Source organism: Pavona decussata, unplaced genomic scaffold (genome assembly GCF_977016875.1).
Source record: "Pavona decussata unplaced genomic scaffold, jaPavDecu1.1 SCAFFOLD_46, whole genome shotgun sequence".
Classification (NCBI taxonomy): Eukaryota; Metazoa; Cnidaria; class Anthozoa; order Scleractinia; family Agariciidae; genus Pavona; species Pavona decussata.
This window is the reverse complement of record NW_028145468.1, coordinates 2,001,481-2,014,179: the sequence shown is the minus strand read 5'-3', so window position 1 is coordinate 2,014,179 and position 12,699 is coordinate 2,001,481. Positions and strand designations below refer to the sequence as shown.

At 43.4% G+C, this 12,699-nt stretch overlaps 1 protein-coding gene across 1 annotated transcript; it reads left to right on the top strand.

Moving 5' to 3' along the window:
* The first annotated feature begins 1,217 nt into the window (after positions 1–1,217).
* On the top strand, positions 1,218–11,627 carry LOC146482439 (monocarboxylate transporter 3-like). The gene is made up of 4 exons (XM_085107283.1): positions 1,218–1,433; positions 7,446–8,044; positions 8,964–9,333; positions 10,664–11,627. Exons 1-4 carry the CDS (start codon positions 1,250–1,252, stop codon positions 11,008–11,010), a joined length of 1,500 nt encoding a protein of 499 aa, XP_084963409.1. The 5' UTR covers positions 1,218–1,249; the 3' UTR covers positions 11,011–11,627.
* Positions 11,628–12,699: the final 1,072 nt, after the last annotated feature.

The following is a 12,699-nucleotide window of genomic DNA, read 5'->3' as shown; positions in this document are numbered from 1 at the left end:
CCACGGCAAAATGGAATCTATTTGTTTTATACAATAACCAAGACTTCTGATCACATTTTGTGAGCAAGCATCACGTTGACTGAGTCGAGTCAAAAAACTTTCAAGCAAACTTTAAGACCATTTAAGCCAGTATACACACACGCAGTTGTGATCCTCTAAATTAAAGTATAATCCGAAAGAATTTCACTTATAATATTTTCAAACTAACCTTTATTCCAGTAGGAATCTCGATTCTTGCCCCCAGAATATTACAGCATGTCAGTAGCTTCCCTGTAATTTGTAATCGATTTAAACTCGACATTACCGGATTTCTATCAGCGACAAACTTGGGCAAACATTTCCTTCCTTTTCACGTCACAACAAAGTTCCATTTTCTTTAACTTGGTTGAGGTCACTCTCAACGGTCTGCATCCAAATTTTCGTCGGACAGTTTTCCTTTCTTGAGAAACTTTGCCTATGTTTGTCCGCTACTCGCAAAAATAGTTTGCAAAACTTTGTTGACCAGTCACTCTGGCTGGCTTCTAGACTCTGATCACGCGCGCCGGTCACACCACTCGATGACGTCAATCGTGCGTCTATTTAACAGATAGATTCCATTTTGCCATGCGTCTGCGGTCCCCTCCCTCGTGATATACGCGCCGATAATGGATTTTGATTGGGCCGTTTTGGTTGAAGACAATCAGAACAATATATCCCTTCTAGGAGAGAGCAGAATTTAATCCAGGTTTAATGAATAGATCAAATGATGATTTGACGTCACACAGGAAAGGATGAGTGGGTACCCTCCCTCGTGATATCCGCGCAAATAATAGATTTTGATTGGGTCGCTTTTGATGAAGACAATCGGAACAACACATCCCTTCTAGGAGAAAACAGAGTTTAATGCATAAATTAATGTACAGATTTGTGACTATGATGACGAAAAAAAAAGATACCGGACCCAAACCTAGACACAACCTGCCCTGCGGGCATCCCGTGTAATTAATGTGCAGATTTGTGACTACGGCGAAGAAAAAAAAAAGAAATCTACCTATTTTTAGACACGGTATGCCACTTAGGGCATCCCGCGTAAAAAACAGTCTTTACATCTTTCCAGCCCAAAACGTGATTCTGTGAGCAGCCTTGCGCAGCCAGTAACGGGCTTCACGTCATTATCTATTGACCAATCAGCAGTTTTTGCGCTCGCAGAGCGTACGTGAAGAAAGTACGTGAAATTAGAAAGGCATGTATTTCCATATCATCACTCCAGATGAGTAGAATCATGACTTTGTGTTGCGGTAACGTTCCTTCTCACAAACAAGACAGCGTTTGGTCGTGGTTGATATGTTGCTGTTCAGTAATATGCATGATTCTCACTGTTGGATTTGCCTTCGCTTTGGGTGTACTCTTACCGGTGTTCATGGAGTCTTTTAACGAAAGCCGGGAGCGAACAGGTAAGGTTAAGTACTTCCCGAGGGAAACAGTTAGTTTTGTTTTCCCGAGACGAACAGAACACGAGGGAAAACAAAACTAACTAGTTTCCAGAGGGACCATACATTAAGTGCTTTGTTATATATTTTCTACGAACGGTTGTCTTATGATGTCCAGGCGCTTGAGACCATGGGAAAATTAAGCCAAGTGAACGGAAATGTAGCCCTTGCGAACGATAAATTGTCCGGAATTCGAGGCCAAGATTTGGTTCGGAATGACGAGAATTGGCAAACCTGGGACTTTCTGAAGTTGTGTGATGCCTGAAATTCATGGACTCGCCGAAATCCAGTGGAGTCTAATTCGGGAGAACCGCCAAAACGTGATCGTTCGCCTTCGCTTGTTTACAACACGAGACACGTGGTTGTGTGTACCGTGAAGATGTTTCACATACGACTTCTGACTGCCCAAGTGTGACCACGTTTGAACACAGGAAGAAGTTTCTTGCAGGGAAAGGGCTTTGCTTCGATTGCGCTAGTCCTATGCACGGAACAGCTGAGTGTGCGAGTAGATTGAGATGCACTTTCTGTTCAAGAAAAAAACCACACTTCTATCTTTCCTGATAAACAGCCCAAGGGAGAGAGTGATAGTCTTCTCTTGACGGTGATATGGTCATTGATCCTGTTGTGGTTGTTAAGGTTGGTGGAATTGAATGCCGCGCGTTGTTAGATTCTGGTTCATCTTGTTGTTATGCCTCAGCCAAGTTGTTTGACATGTTGGGAAAATGCTCTATAGAGATCAAGCCCAAGAGAGTTGAGATGCTTATGGCTTCTACCACAGCGAGAATAGAGATTTACAAGACATCTGTTTCATCTTTTGTATTTTCGTATTTTATTTTTATAACATGCTCGGTCTTGAAGATGTCGACCTTTTCGTGAACAACTCGCGGATAACTTTGCATTGGTAAGCTCAGAAATTATGCTCGGAAATATTATCACAATCATGTGCAAGCGTTACAGCTCGTTCTTATCAGAAATACCTTACCGCAAACACTAAATCCCTCTCCAGGTTGAGATAAGAAACTAAATCAATTCGCTACACTTGAAGATTTCATCACCAAATAAAAGCTAAACGAAAAAGAAACGTCGGGCTAAAATCAGATGTGCCTAAATGTCTTTGATAAACACTAAAAAGCGACTGTCATTGAAAAACGCTCACAGTTCGCTCAACCAGAACAATCAAAACAATCAAGTCAAAGCATCTTTAACTTTCGCTAACATTGACTTATTTTCCGGGGCGCGTAAATCAGTTTAGATAACTTGGAGAACATCGCAACCGTGTTCTGCACGAGTCGCTGGCTGATTCACGGTTTCTGCTGGTGCACGAGCTACTGGAAACAGATTATCGTCGCACGAGTTTCCAACATCTTCGTACAACTTACGAACCCGGGACACATTTCTAAGGTTCCGCGCATCGGTACCTCGCTGTAGCACAACACTTAGGCCCTTTCGTGCCAAGACTGTATACGGCTGAGGGTCAGATCGCGTTGACAAGTTATCAAGGGGTGGCTGCTTGAGTAAGACTTTATCTCCTTCTTTCACGGGTGAAGAAACGACTCGCTGGACTGTCGGTATAAATCTTTTGCTGGACCTTCTTGGTAAGGTCGTTTGCTCTAGCGACAATAACGGCTTTGGTCATCCCAGGTTTACGAAGCTGGGGAACGTTCGTCCTTATCTCGCGTCCAAACATCAAACGACAGGAGGCAATGCCAGTGACAGCTAGCGTGCGGGGTAGCGCGGTAGTTGAGCAGGATCTTGTAAATTTCCTGTTGCCTATCTTTGCCTTCAATGTGCGCAGCACGGATAATCTTCTCCAAGGGCTGGTTGAAACGTTCTCCCTCCGCGTTAGCTTGAGGCCAGTATGGCGTGACTTTGCGATGAGAAATTCCATGCGCCTCAAGGAAATCCGAAAAGGTTTTCGAGATAAATTGAGGGCCATTGTCCGAAGTTATCAGCTCTGGAAGACCGTGTGTAAAAAATATCCTCTGAAGGTGCTTCACAAGAACTTCAGCTTAAGTCGATCGGAGAATGGCCCTCAATTTATCTCGTAAACCTTTTCAGATTTCCTTGAGGCGCATGGAAGTCATGCCATACTGGTTCAGGGGACTCCTTTTCTGGTCAACTGTCGAAGCGGTTCTGACCTGGTGGACAAATCTGGAATAAATCTGGAGCAATAGTTAACCAGACCCAGGAAGCTTCTAACTTCTCCAGAATTCTGAGAGGTGCGAGTATTCTGTATGGCTTCTACTTTCTTATCATCCGGAGAAAGACCAGCCACAAAGACTTTGGAACCGAAGAAAACCAGCTCAGAAACGCTGAAAAGGCACTTTTCTTTATTCAGAGTGAGCCCAGCTTCCTTAAGTCTCTTGAAAGTCTCTTCTAGGTAGCGTTCATGTGAATCCTGATCCTTTCCGAAGGTGAGGATGTCGTCGGAAATATTCCGGGCGCCAACAATACCCTGTAGGGTTTCTTGAATTACGTACTGGTACTGTTCAGAAGTAGAGGATAGACCGAAGGTAAGGCGTTTGTGGCGCTTGAGGCTCGTGTGAGTGGAGAACGCGGTGAGAGTGCCCGAGTCTGGATGAAGCTCAATTTGATGGTAACCCCATCGTAAATCTTGTTTAAAACACCTTTGCACCATTCATGGCCTGCAAGGTCTCCTCCAAGGTCGGTATAGGATGCCTTTCATGTACCACTGCTTCATTAACTCGTCTCATGTCAACGCAGACACGGATGTCCCCATTGGGCTTTGGAACGGCCACTCTGGGGGATACCCACGAGGTAGGATTGTCAGCATCTTCAACGATGTCGAGATCTGCCAACCGCTGTAGTTTATGGTCGACAGCATTACGCATGTGGAAGGGCATCCGTCGGAGAGGCTGCGCCACAGGAGTAACTTTCGGATCCGTGTGAATTTTGATTTGGCAGTTCTTCAGTTTGCCAACTCCCTCGAAAATACTGGCGTATTGCCTGACCATCTGATCTACGCGAGAACCGCGCATGGCACCCTTTGTCCCGGGGGAGCTTTGCGTGAGCGACCGTACCTCCACTGGTTCCACTGGCCCGACTCTCAGTATACCCAAGGCGATCGCTGTGTCCTTTCCTAAGAGCGATACACACGGAGATCTGTTTTCGACAGTGAAATACCGTGGAAACGCTGGAAAGCCGTACCGTCAAGAATGTTTACACTGGCACCAAAGTCAATAACTACGGGTACTTCCGTGTCATTGATGCGAACCGAGACGGTGCGCTTCGAAGCAGAGGTCTCCAATGCGAAGAGATACTCATCATCAAGAGAGTGATCTTGCGAGTGCTCTCCGATTTCAACGGGGCAAATTGCTTCACGTCGTTCGCGACCCGTTTGAACTGAACGTTTGCTACTGCAAACACGTTGAAAATGGCCCTTTTTACCACAATGGGAGCAGGGTGCATTATTAGTTCATTATGAACATATCCGCAACCTCCCCCCGGGGGGGGGGAGGGTAGGGCTGACAATAGAGACCTTAAAATCGAGGTTTGGCCATCTTACCGCAAACGCCAAACCGCGGTTTGCGGTTAGCGGTTTCACGTTAGCCGTCTGCCCATATTTGGGACTTAAGATCCACGGGTCATAGCACTGGTGAATTATGACAAATTAGTACAAAAACAAGATGGCTGCTGCTCGAAGGTGAGATGTGAATTTTGATGTTTTTGTTGGATTTTATTGATTAATGAGAGCAGAACACTAAATCACTGACCCTCTTTAAATCAGACAAGACTACAAAGATCTGCTGGACGTTATGCAGCTGGATGATAGCTGATAGTTCTGAAGGCTCGTCTTCAAGCAATGAAGATCTCGATTTCTTATTTCTAGTATGCATTCACACCTCATCAGAAATCTGCTTTTATTTTACTTTGTTTATCGTAGTTTAACCACAAAGTAATCCGACTGGCAAAACAGTTCCAGCAACAAATAGCCGGCTGCCATGTTTGTTTTCAATTCATTCGTTCGTTCACTTCTATTTTAGCTGAGAAATCGTCGCCAAAATTACGTTTCTATGAAAAAGAACTCGATAAATTAATAAGCGAAATAGTTCTAAAAAGTAGTATTTCCTCTAAAAGGTGGGATTGTGATGTTTTAGGGTGCAAAAAAACTTGCGGTAAATCACTTACCTCTAGAGCGTGGTCTTGTCGTACAAACGTGAACCTCAAACCGCAAACCTGACGGCAAGGCACTGGTCACATGATTTCTTGACGTTCGTGGTTTGCGGGAAATGCCGAGAAACCTCGATCTTAAGGTCTCTATTGTCCTGTATGCGTGTCCTTGTGTCATGCAATGTACCTGGATTTGGTGTCCGCACTGGAAACCCGAGAGTTCCTTCTGAGTCTGAAGAGGTTGATTACAAGGAAAGGAAGTCCCGAGAAGATTTACTCTGATAATGGAACAACATTTGTTGGAGCAGCTCGGTGGTTGAGAAAAGCAAGGTGCGATGACAAGTTTAACCAGTTCCTTGCTCAAAACAAAATCACTTGGCAGTTCAACGTCAGCAACGCCCCATCGAGGGGTGGGCAAATTGAGAGGATGGTTGGCTTAGTGAAAAATGCCCTCAACAAGACCATTGGGTGTAGTTTGCTCTCATGGATGGAATTGGAGGAAGTGCCCGTTGATGTGGTAACAACCTTAAATAATAGACCTCTCAGCTATGTGGAGGATGATGTGGCACTACCAACCCTCGCCCCTTACTTCATGATGTTTCCTCACAGCAACATCTTACCAGACCTGGAACAACATCATTGTGCGGATGCGGATCAGCGAAAGAGAGTCAAACTCCTTCTCAAATGTAAGGATGCAGTATGGAAAAGATGGTCAAGCGAGTATCTTCGTAGTCTGTGAAAGCGAAATAACCTCAAGCATAAAGGAAAGCTCTACACCTTGTCTGTGGGAAACATAGTGATCATTAAATTGGAGGATAAGAACCAGGGAAAGTGGCCTCTCGGCATAATTCAGGAGCTGTATCCAGTGAGAGCTGCAAGACTGCTATCAGGGAAGAGCTTTCTCGAAAGACCACGCAGCATCTTTACCCACTGGAACTTTCATGTGACTGTGCTGTCCAGAGACCCCCTGTAGTTCTCAGTTCTGATGCCCTTATATTCAGACCCAGGAGACAGGCGTCTTCACAGGCAGAGGAAAGAATCTGTCAGATCGCTGAAGCAGAGGAGAACGTAGAATAGTTCAAGCAATTGGGAACCCTTTTAGTTGACATTGAAAGATTTGAACACTTCTTGCATGGAGTTTGGCTGTGACTACTTTTGACATTTTCCAGTAACTGTTGTTGACAAAATCCTTGTCTGTCTCAATTTTCTACCAGTGATTAGCTACTGTAAAATCCCGGTTATAAGTTCTGTTAAGGGGTTTTCGGTAGGCTTATACCTAGGGGGTTGGGTGTGGGGGGGGGGGGGGGCTTATAAGCAGAATGAAAAAATGTTTCGAAACAAGCTGACAACAAAACGTACGTTATTTCACCACAAGAAAAAATTCGAAACTCTAACTTTAACTGTAACCGGAACATAACAAAACAAGATCAGACTTTGATCTCAGATATCTGGTAAAAAAAAATCGTTGTTCCACTCTCTACTGGTCCTGGCTGTTCCTTGAATGGGATTTATTAGGCAACAAGTCAAAGAAGGGGTGGGGGCTTATGAGTGGGGATACTTATTTTAGGGCGGGGCGAGGAGTTCATAAATATGGGCCTATTTGTGAAAGGGAGGGGATTATAACCGGAACAAATTTTTGTTGACAAATAGATGGGCCTATAACCGAGGGGCTATTAAGTGCGGGGGTGGGGTTGGGGAGGAAGCTTATTAGCAGGATTTTAGGGTATGACTCTTCGCTAAAAATGAGGAGATCGGAGGAGGGAATGAAGAGCAAGGAGAACGCGAACTAATTTAGCCGGGTTTCAGAGGTAACTTTACTAACAGATGAACATATTTCTCCCATAGCCTGGGTAAGCTCTATCACATCGGCGATATTTCTGTTCCTGGGTCCTGTGATGGGCGCCTTCGTGAACCGTTATGGATGCTGTGTTGCTACCACCGTAGGATGCCTGTCATGTGCGGTTGGTCTCTCGCTGGGTTCCCTAGCTCCAAACATCATGGTTCTCTACCTCGCTTTTAGTGTACCCTTCGGACTGGGCATCTCCTTCATTTACGTTTCCGCACCTGTGACCATCACTCAGTATTTCAACAAGAGGCGATCAATTGCACTAGGGTTTGTCACAGCGGGCCAGGGATTGGGAACAATGATCCTTGGCCCCACTTTGCAAGCGTTAGTGGACGCTATTGGCTGGAGAAACACCTTTCTAACAATGGGCGGCGTGTTGGCTCTTGCATCTTCGACTGGGTTCCTTCTAAAAGCTGTTGATCAAGGTTTTGCCTCTTCGAATTCATCAGAAGACTCTGCATCTTCATCAAGTCAAGGCACTAAGAACTCCAAGAAGTTCAGCTGGAATTTTTCTGTTTGGAAAAACCACAGATTTCTCGTGCTTTTACTGGTAACTGGTTTTACAAACTTTTCTCGTATGATACCGTATGTACATCTGGTGAGTCGCTAAAAGTACATTAGAGCGTTTTCTAATTTGTTGGTTCAACCTGTTGGAATGTTTAGCTCCCTGTTTCAGCTGATGGTTGTTGGATGAATAACATTCTTATACAACAAATGTTGTACAACAGTATTGGACCGTCAGCCGCAACTTCCTGATTATCAAAACCAATGTTATTCACACAATGGAGTAATCAAATCAAAACCTGTTAACCACAAAAGATGAATAGCAGTGTCTACAGGGACTCCCCCACCCCCACACCCACCCCAGAGCCAATTTTTGAAGATTGGTAAAAAAAAAAAGGCGGATTCGGGGGGAGAGTTGAAGTGGGTTGATTACCAGATTAGCCTTGTTGGCACATATTTCTTGTGTAGCCCCCACCCCCATAAACTGGCGCCAACTGACAAGCACCTTTTGAAACAAATTCTGGATCTGCTCGTAAAACAGGAATTTGTTTCGGTGTGAGCACATCAGTTAGGACTCAAATTCCACGGTTAGTTGCTAACTGGAACAAAGAAGCGATTCAAACCAATGCAAATTCCGCTTTCAACGTACGGTCAACACTGGCGGATCTAAAGGAAGGGCCCGTAGATCCTACCTCCTCCTCCCTCAGCAGTATGCAGGATGTTTGTCCCATGAATCTAGTTAATTGGCCTTAGCTCCCACGAGTCTCCTGTAGCTCGGTGGTAGGGCATTCGAACTAGTAATTGGAAGGTGTTAGGTTCGACTCCTGATAGGAGCACTCGGATTTCCTTTTTTTCGAGTATGCCTGTGTCACTCACTGAATAATATATCATTCTCAATGTGAAGTCTGTTTGCCCAAGGGAGAAATTCTTTTTTGCTTCGTCACCTAGCTGGTTCTGACTTTCCTACCTTTGCACAAAGAGAAAATTGAGATGACGAATGTTTTTGTTTGCAGATAAAATACTGCGATGATCTTGGCATCCCTGCAGACAAGAGCTCAACCCTTTTCTTGTTCGTGGGATTATTTGCGGCGACTGGGCGACTCGTAGCTGGTTTTCTTTGCGACCTCAGTTGCATAAAATCACTCTTTCTTTACCAGGCAGCCATTCTTGTGTCCGGGACCTCGACTATGCTACTGGTTTTGGCAAAAACGTACTCTACTCTGGCGGCTGTGGTCATTTTTTTCAGCTTGGCGGATGGGTTGATGGTATCGACCTGTATTATCGAGCTGTTTAAGTCCGTGAAGGAGTCTCAAAGAGCTTCGGCTCTCGGGTTCTGTATGATGGCGGCTGGCGTTTTCGTGTTTGGTGGCCCGCCTTTGTCAGGTGAGTAGTTGGTACCCTAACTTCAATGCAACTTACTTGAGTAAACGTACTGAGAAAGGTGGGAGAAGGGGGTAGGGGTAGGGCAGGCATTCTGGAACAGGAATGGCGAGGAGAGAGCATTATGCAGGAGTTCCGTTTTCCTTTTATCGATTGTGCTACAAGCTCACTGCTCAAGATCGAATTTCAGATTCGGTCTTGTGCTTCCCTTTCTGTGTTGATGCACATGTGGTATAGTGGTGAGCGTGTCAGATTTTCGATCAAACTGTAAATTGGCTTTATCAATCCACTGTACGGAAAAAAGATGGCGGCTGTACATTTTACCACAATACTTTGCGAACCTAGCACAGCCAACGGGTACGTAGAAAGCCATATACTTTGCAAAATTCTTCCCTGTATTAACAGCATTGTGTATGCTAGGTTTGAAGCTTTTTAGAACTTTTCTGTGCGTTTTTATGAGCGTTTTAAGCATTTTCGTATGCTAAGAATTATGGGTAAATACACCAGTCGCGTTTTCGGTGCCGTGGATTGGCACGTTGGACGGTTTGTGATTTGAGGCTTGTCAACAACGACAACAACTACAACAAAAAACTCTTATCCACTTTCTCTTTCTTCGCCAAGATGTATCAATGGCCTTGGGTATCGATCATCAACCCATAAGGGAAAACCTAACAGAAATGCTAGGGATAACCCAGGGATAGACAAGCATCCCACTCAATGAGGGAGGGGGTTGGGAGGAGTAGTGATTGTCCTTGTCAAATCAAACGCACAAAACGTCTTACTACCCTTTCGCGGTTAAAGAAAAACGACGGTATGATCACGAAATGGTTGTTCTCACGCGTTTGTTAAATTTTGGTTACTATATCTTATACTTTGCAGTATTTACAGCCATTGTTTCTGCCGTGCAAATAATAGGCCAGTTCCGAGTTTCTATGAACCTCATTATGAAAACGAGGCTAAGTGCAAAACTTTTTATATGAAAATTTAGTTTTGTTGCATATGAATGAAAACTAATTTTCATAATGAAAACTTTGCACTTAGACTCGCTTTCATAATGAGGTTCAAAGTAACTCAGGGCCAACCACACTTGTTAACCGAGGTTTTCGTCTCGCTCGTTGCAAATGTTTCTAAAAGCTAAAAAACAGATTGAAATATTTTGGAGAAAGCTAAAACATCGATTAGTGCTTAAACTGGAATCCAAGTTCACACTAACCCTGGCTTTATTTCATCGCGGGATGAAACTCACCCGTGTCTCATGTAAACACAGCCTTAGCCTAATCGGAGTTTGAATAACGCGCAGGGCCCTAATAGCCGTTTTATGTCTACAATCCAGGCTTTATAGCGGACAAGTTTGGAAACTATGTACCTGCGTTCCTCATGGCGGGAGGAGTTGGAGTCATCGGTTCCCTTTTTCCTTTTGCTTTTCTGTGCATTCAACGAAAAAGTAACGGCGACCATGATCGACTGCATTTCCTCGAAAAGTTTATGGACAAGGAACAAGATAAGATGGCAAAGAAGGGAAACAAAAGCGATGATGTCTCGAAAACAACTTCTTTGGTTACATTAGAATCCTCTAGTCCTGTAACTGTAAGGACTACCATTGTTCGTGCCAAACATAACAGGCCGGTTTCGTTTATAGTCCGCTTACCCCTTCGTCTCCTTGAGAGTGTCAGTGTTTAAAATTGGCCATTTCCGAGCTGCTTTCAACCTCATTATGAAAGCGAGGCTAAGTGTAGAGTTTTAACATGAAAATTAGTTTTCATTGGTATGCAAACAAAATAATTTCCATATGAAAACTTTGCACTTAGCCTCGCTTTTATAATGAGGTTGACAGCAACTCGGAAATGGCCTATTTATATTTGCACCTGAAACAGATGCTTGGTAGCATCGTTCATTCATATTGTTAAACTTCTTGATTAGAGATGTGTCTAAATCAGTGTTGAAAGTAGTTTGCTTTGGTTTACTGCGTTCTCTGAATGATTAGCAAACCTCGCGCCACATTCTTAATCAATGAGAACCAAAACCAATTGCCGCATGCGCTTTCCCGCGCTTGGCGACACAGTATTTACTTCAATTTCTGATCATGATTGGTCCATTTCGTTGTTCACGTCTGGTGTGATTGGCTAGAGAAATTACTTTAGAAACCTAAATTAGTAATATATTATATCAAGGTACAGTTTAAATAGATAGCATTAGTATTATTTTAGTAGTTAATACTAGCTAGAAGGGAACATTTTACATTGTAAGATGGATTAGCTAGAAGTAAATGTTTTACGACGTAGGAAGCATTAAATGATTAGATTGTATTGTATTGAATTGCATTGTATTGTATTGTGTTGATTGTATTGCATTGCATTGTATTGCACTGCATTATAATTATATTGTATTGTATTGCATTGTATTTAGTATACTATGCTCTAAGCTGATTAAGACAGACTTAAGCTTTAAAATGCGAATCTCACGTTTGTCATAAATCTCTCTGAGAACACTGATAATTACAAACACGTTGAGAATTGCGGCTTTGAAGTTTCTTGGCATAAAGTCTTGTTTACCAATGTTTGTGATCATTGCAGCTGGAAATAAAACGAAGTTCGTCGAAGTTTAATCCAGGGAAAACGTATCGTGTTTAAATGGAGTTAAGTTTTTTTAATTTTCATTCCGATGCTGACGATAGGGATGAAATCATTTCATCTACGAATCATATCAAACACAAACTAAAAAAACAAAGCAATCCATACCGCAGGATGAAACTTGTCCCAGGATGAGTTTTTCTATGACTAAGATTAGCTTGTGACCGCCAATGGACCCTAGCCATGAAACATTGTTTATATTCTAAGCTGCGTGATATATCGGGGGACATACAGGTCTTGGAGATTCTACAGAGCTACATGCTATCTACCTGACTATCATGTTTATCTTCTGATTCCGGCAAGGTTGTTCTACACAAAGGATTTGAAGTTTTCGTTTAGTTCATTGAATATGTTAGTCTTGTAACTGGCAATAGTTCTCGAAATAGACATTCATAAATACCATAGCTTGGACTACCGTGAAAAACTCCAGTTCTCGTTTATTGTCTTTAACTGTCGATCAATCTGAGTTTTTATTGGACACCTGTTTGCATGGTCGCGTAGGTATATATAGGTTCTTTTTTGTCGAATAATTTTGGGAATTTCAGAAGTAAGTTCCCACCGTCTGTTAACCCAGTAATGCGGGTGACAAACTCGGATATTTGATTAAGCATTCGAGCTTGTGCATGTGGCTTGGTTTAGAAAAGTCGGAGTTCCTGTGACAGTTGGTTGAGAGGCTGTCAATAAGAGCACTCGCTACCACTAGCATTTAAGTATCCAGGGTCCCGTTTCTCTAAAGTCC

Excerpts from the sequence above, each read along its gene's own strand:
- LOC146482439 (XM_085107283.1), top strand. The coding sequence starts at position 1,250 with ATGAGTAGAATCATGACTTTGTGTTGCGGTAACGTTCCTTCTCACAAA. Across the intron at positions 1,434-7,445 it reads CGAAAGCCGGGAGCGAACAG|CCTGGGTAAGCTCTATCACA; the intron begins GTAAGGTTAAGT and ends TTTCTCCCATAG. Across the intron at positions 8,045-8,963 it reads TGATACCGTATGTACATCTG|ATAAAATACTGCGATGATCT; the intron begins GTGAGTCGCTAA and ends TTTTGTTTGCAG.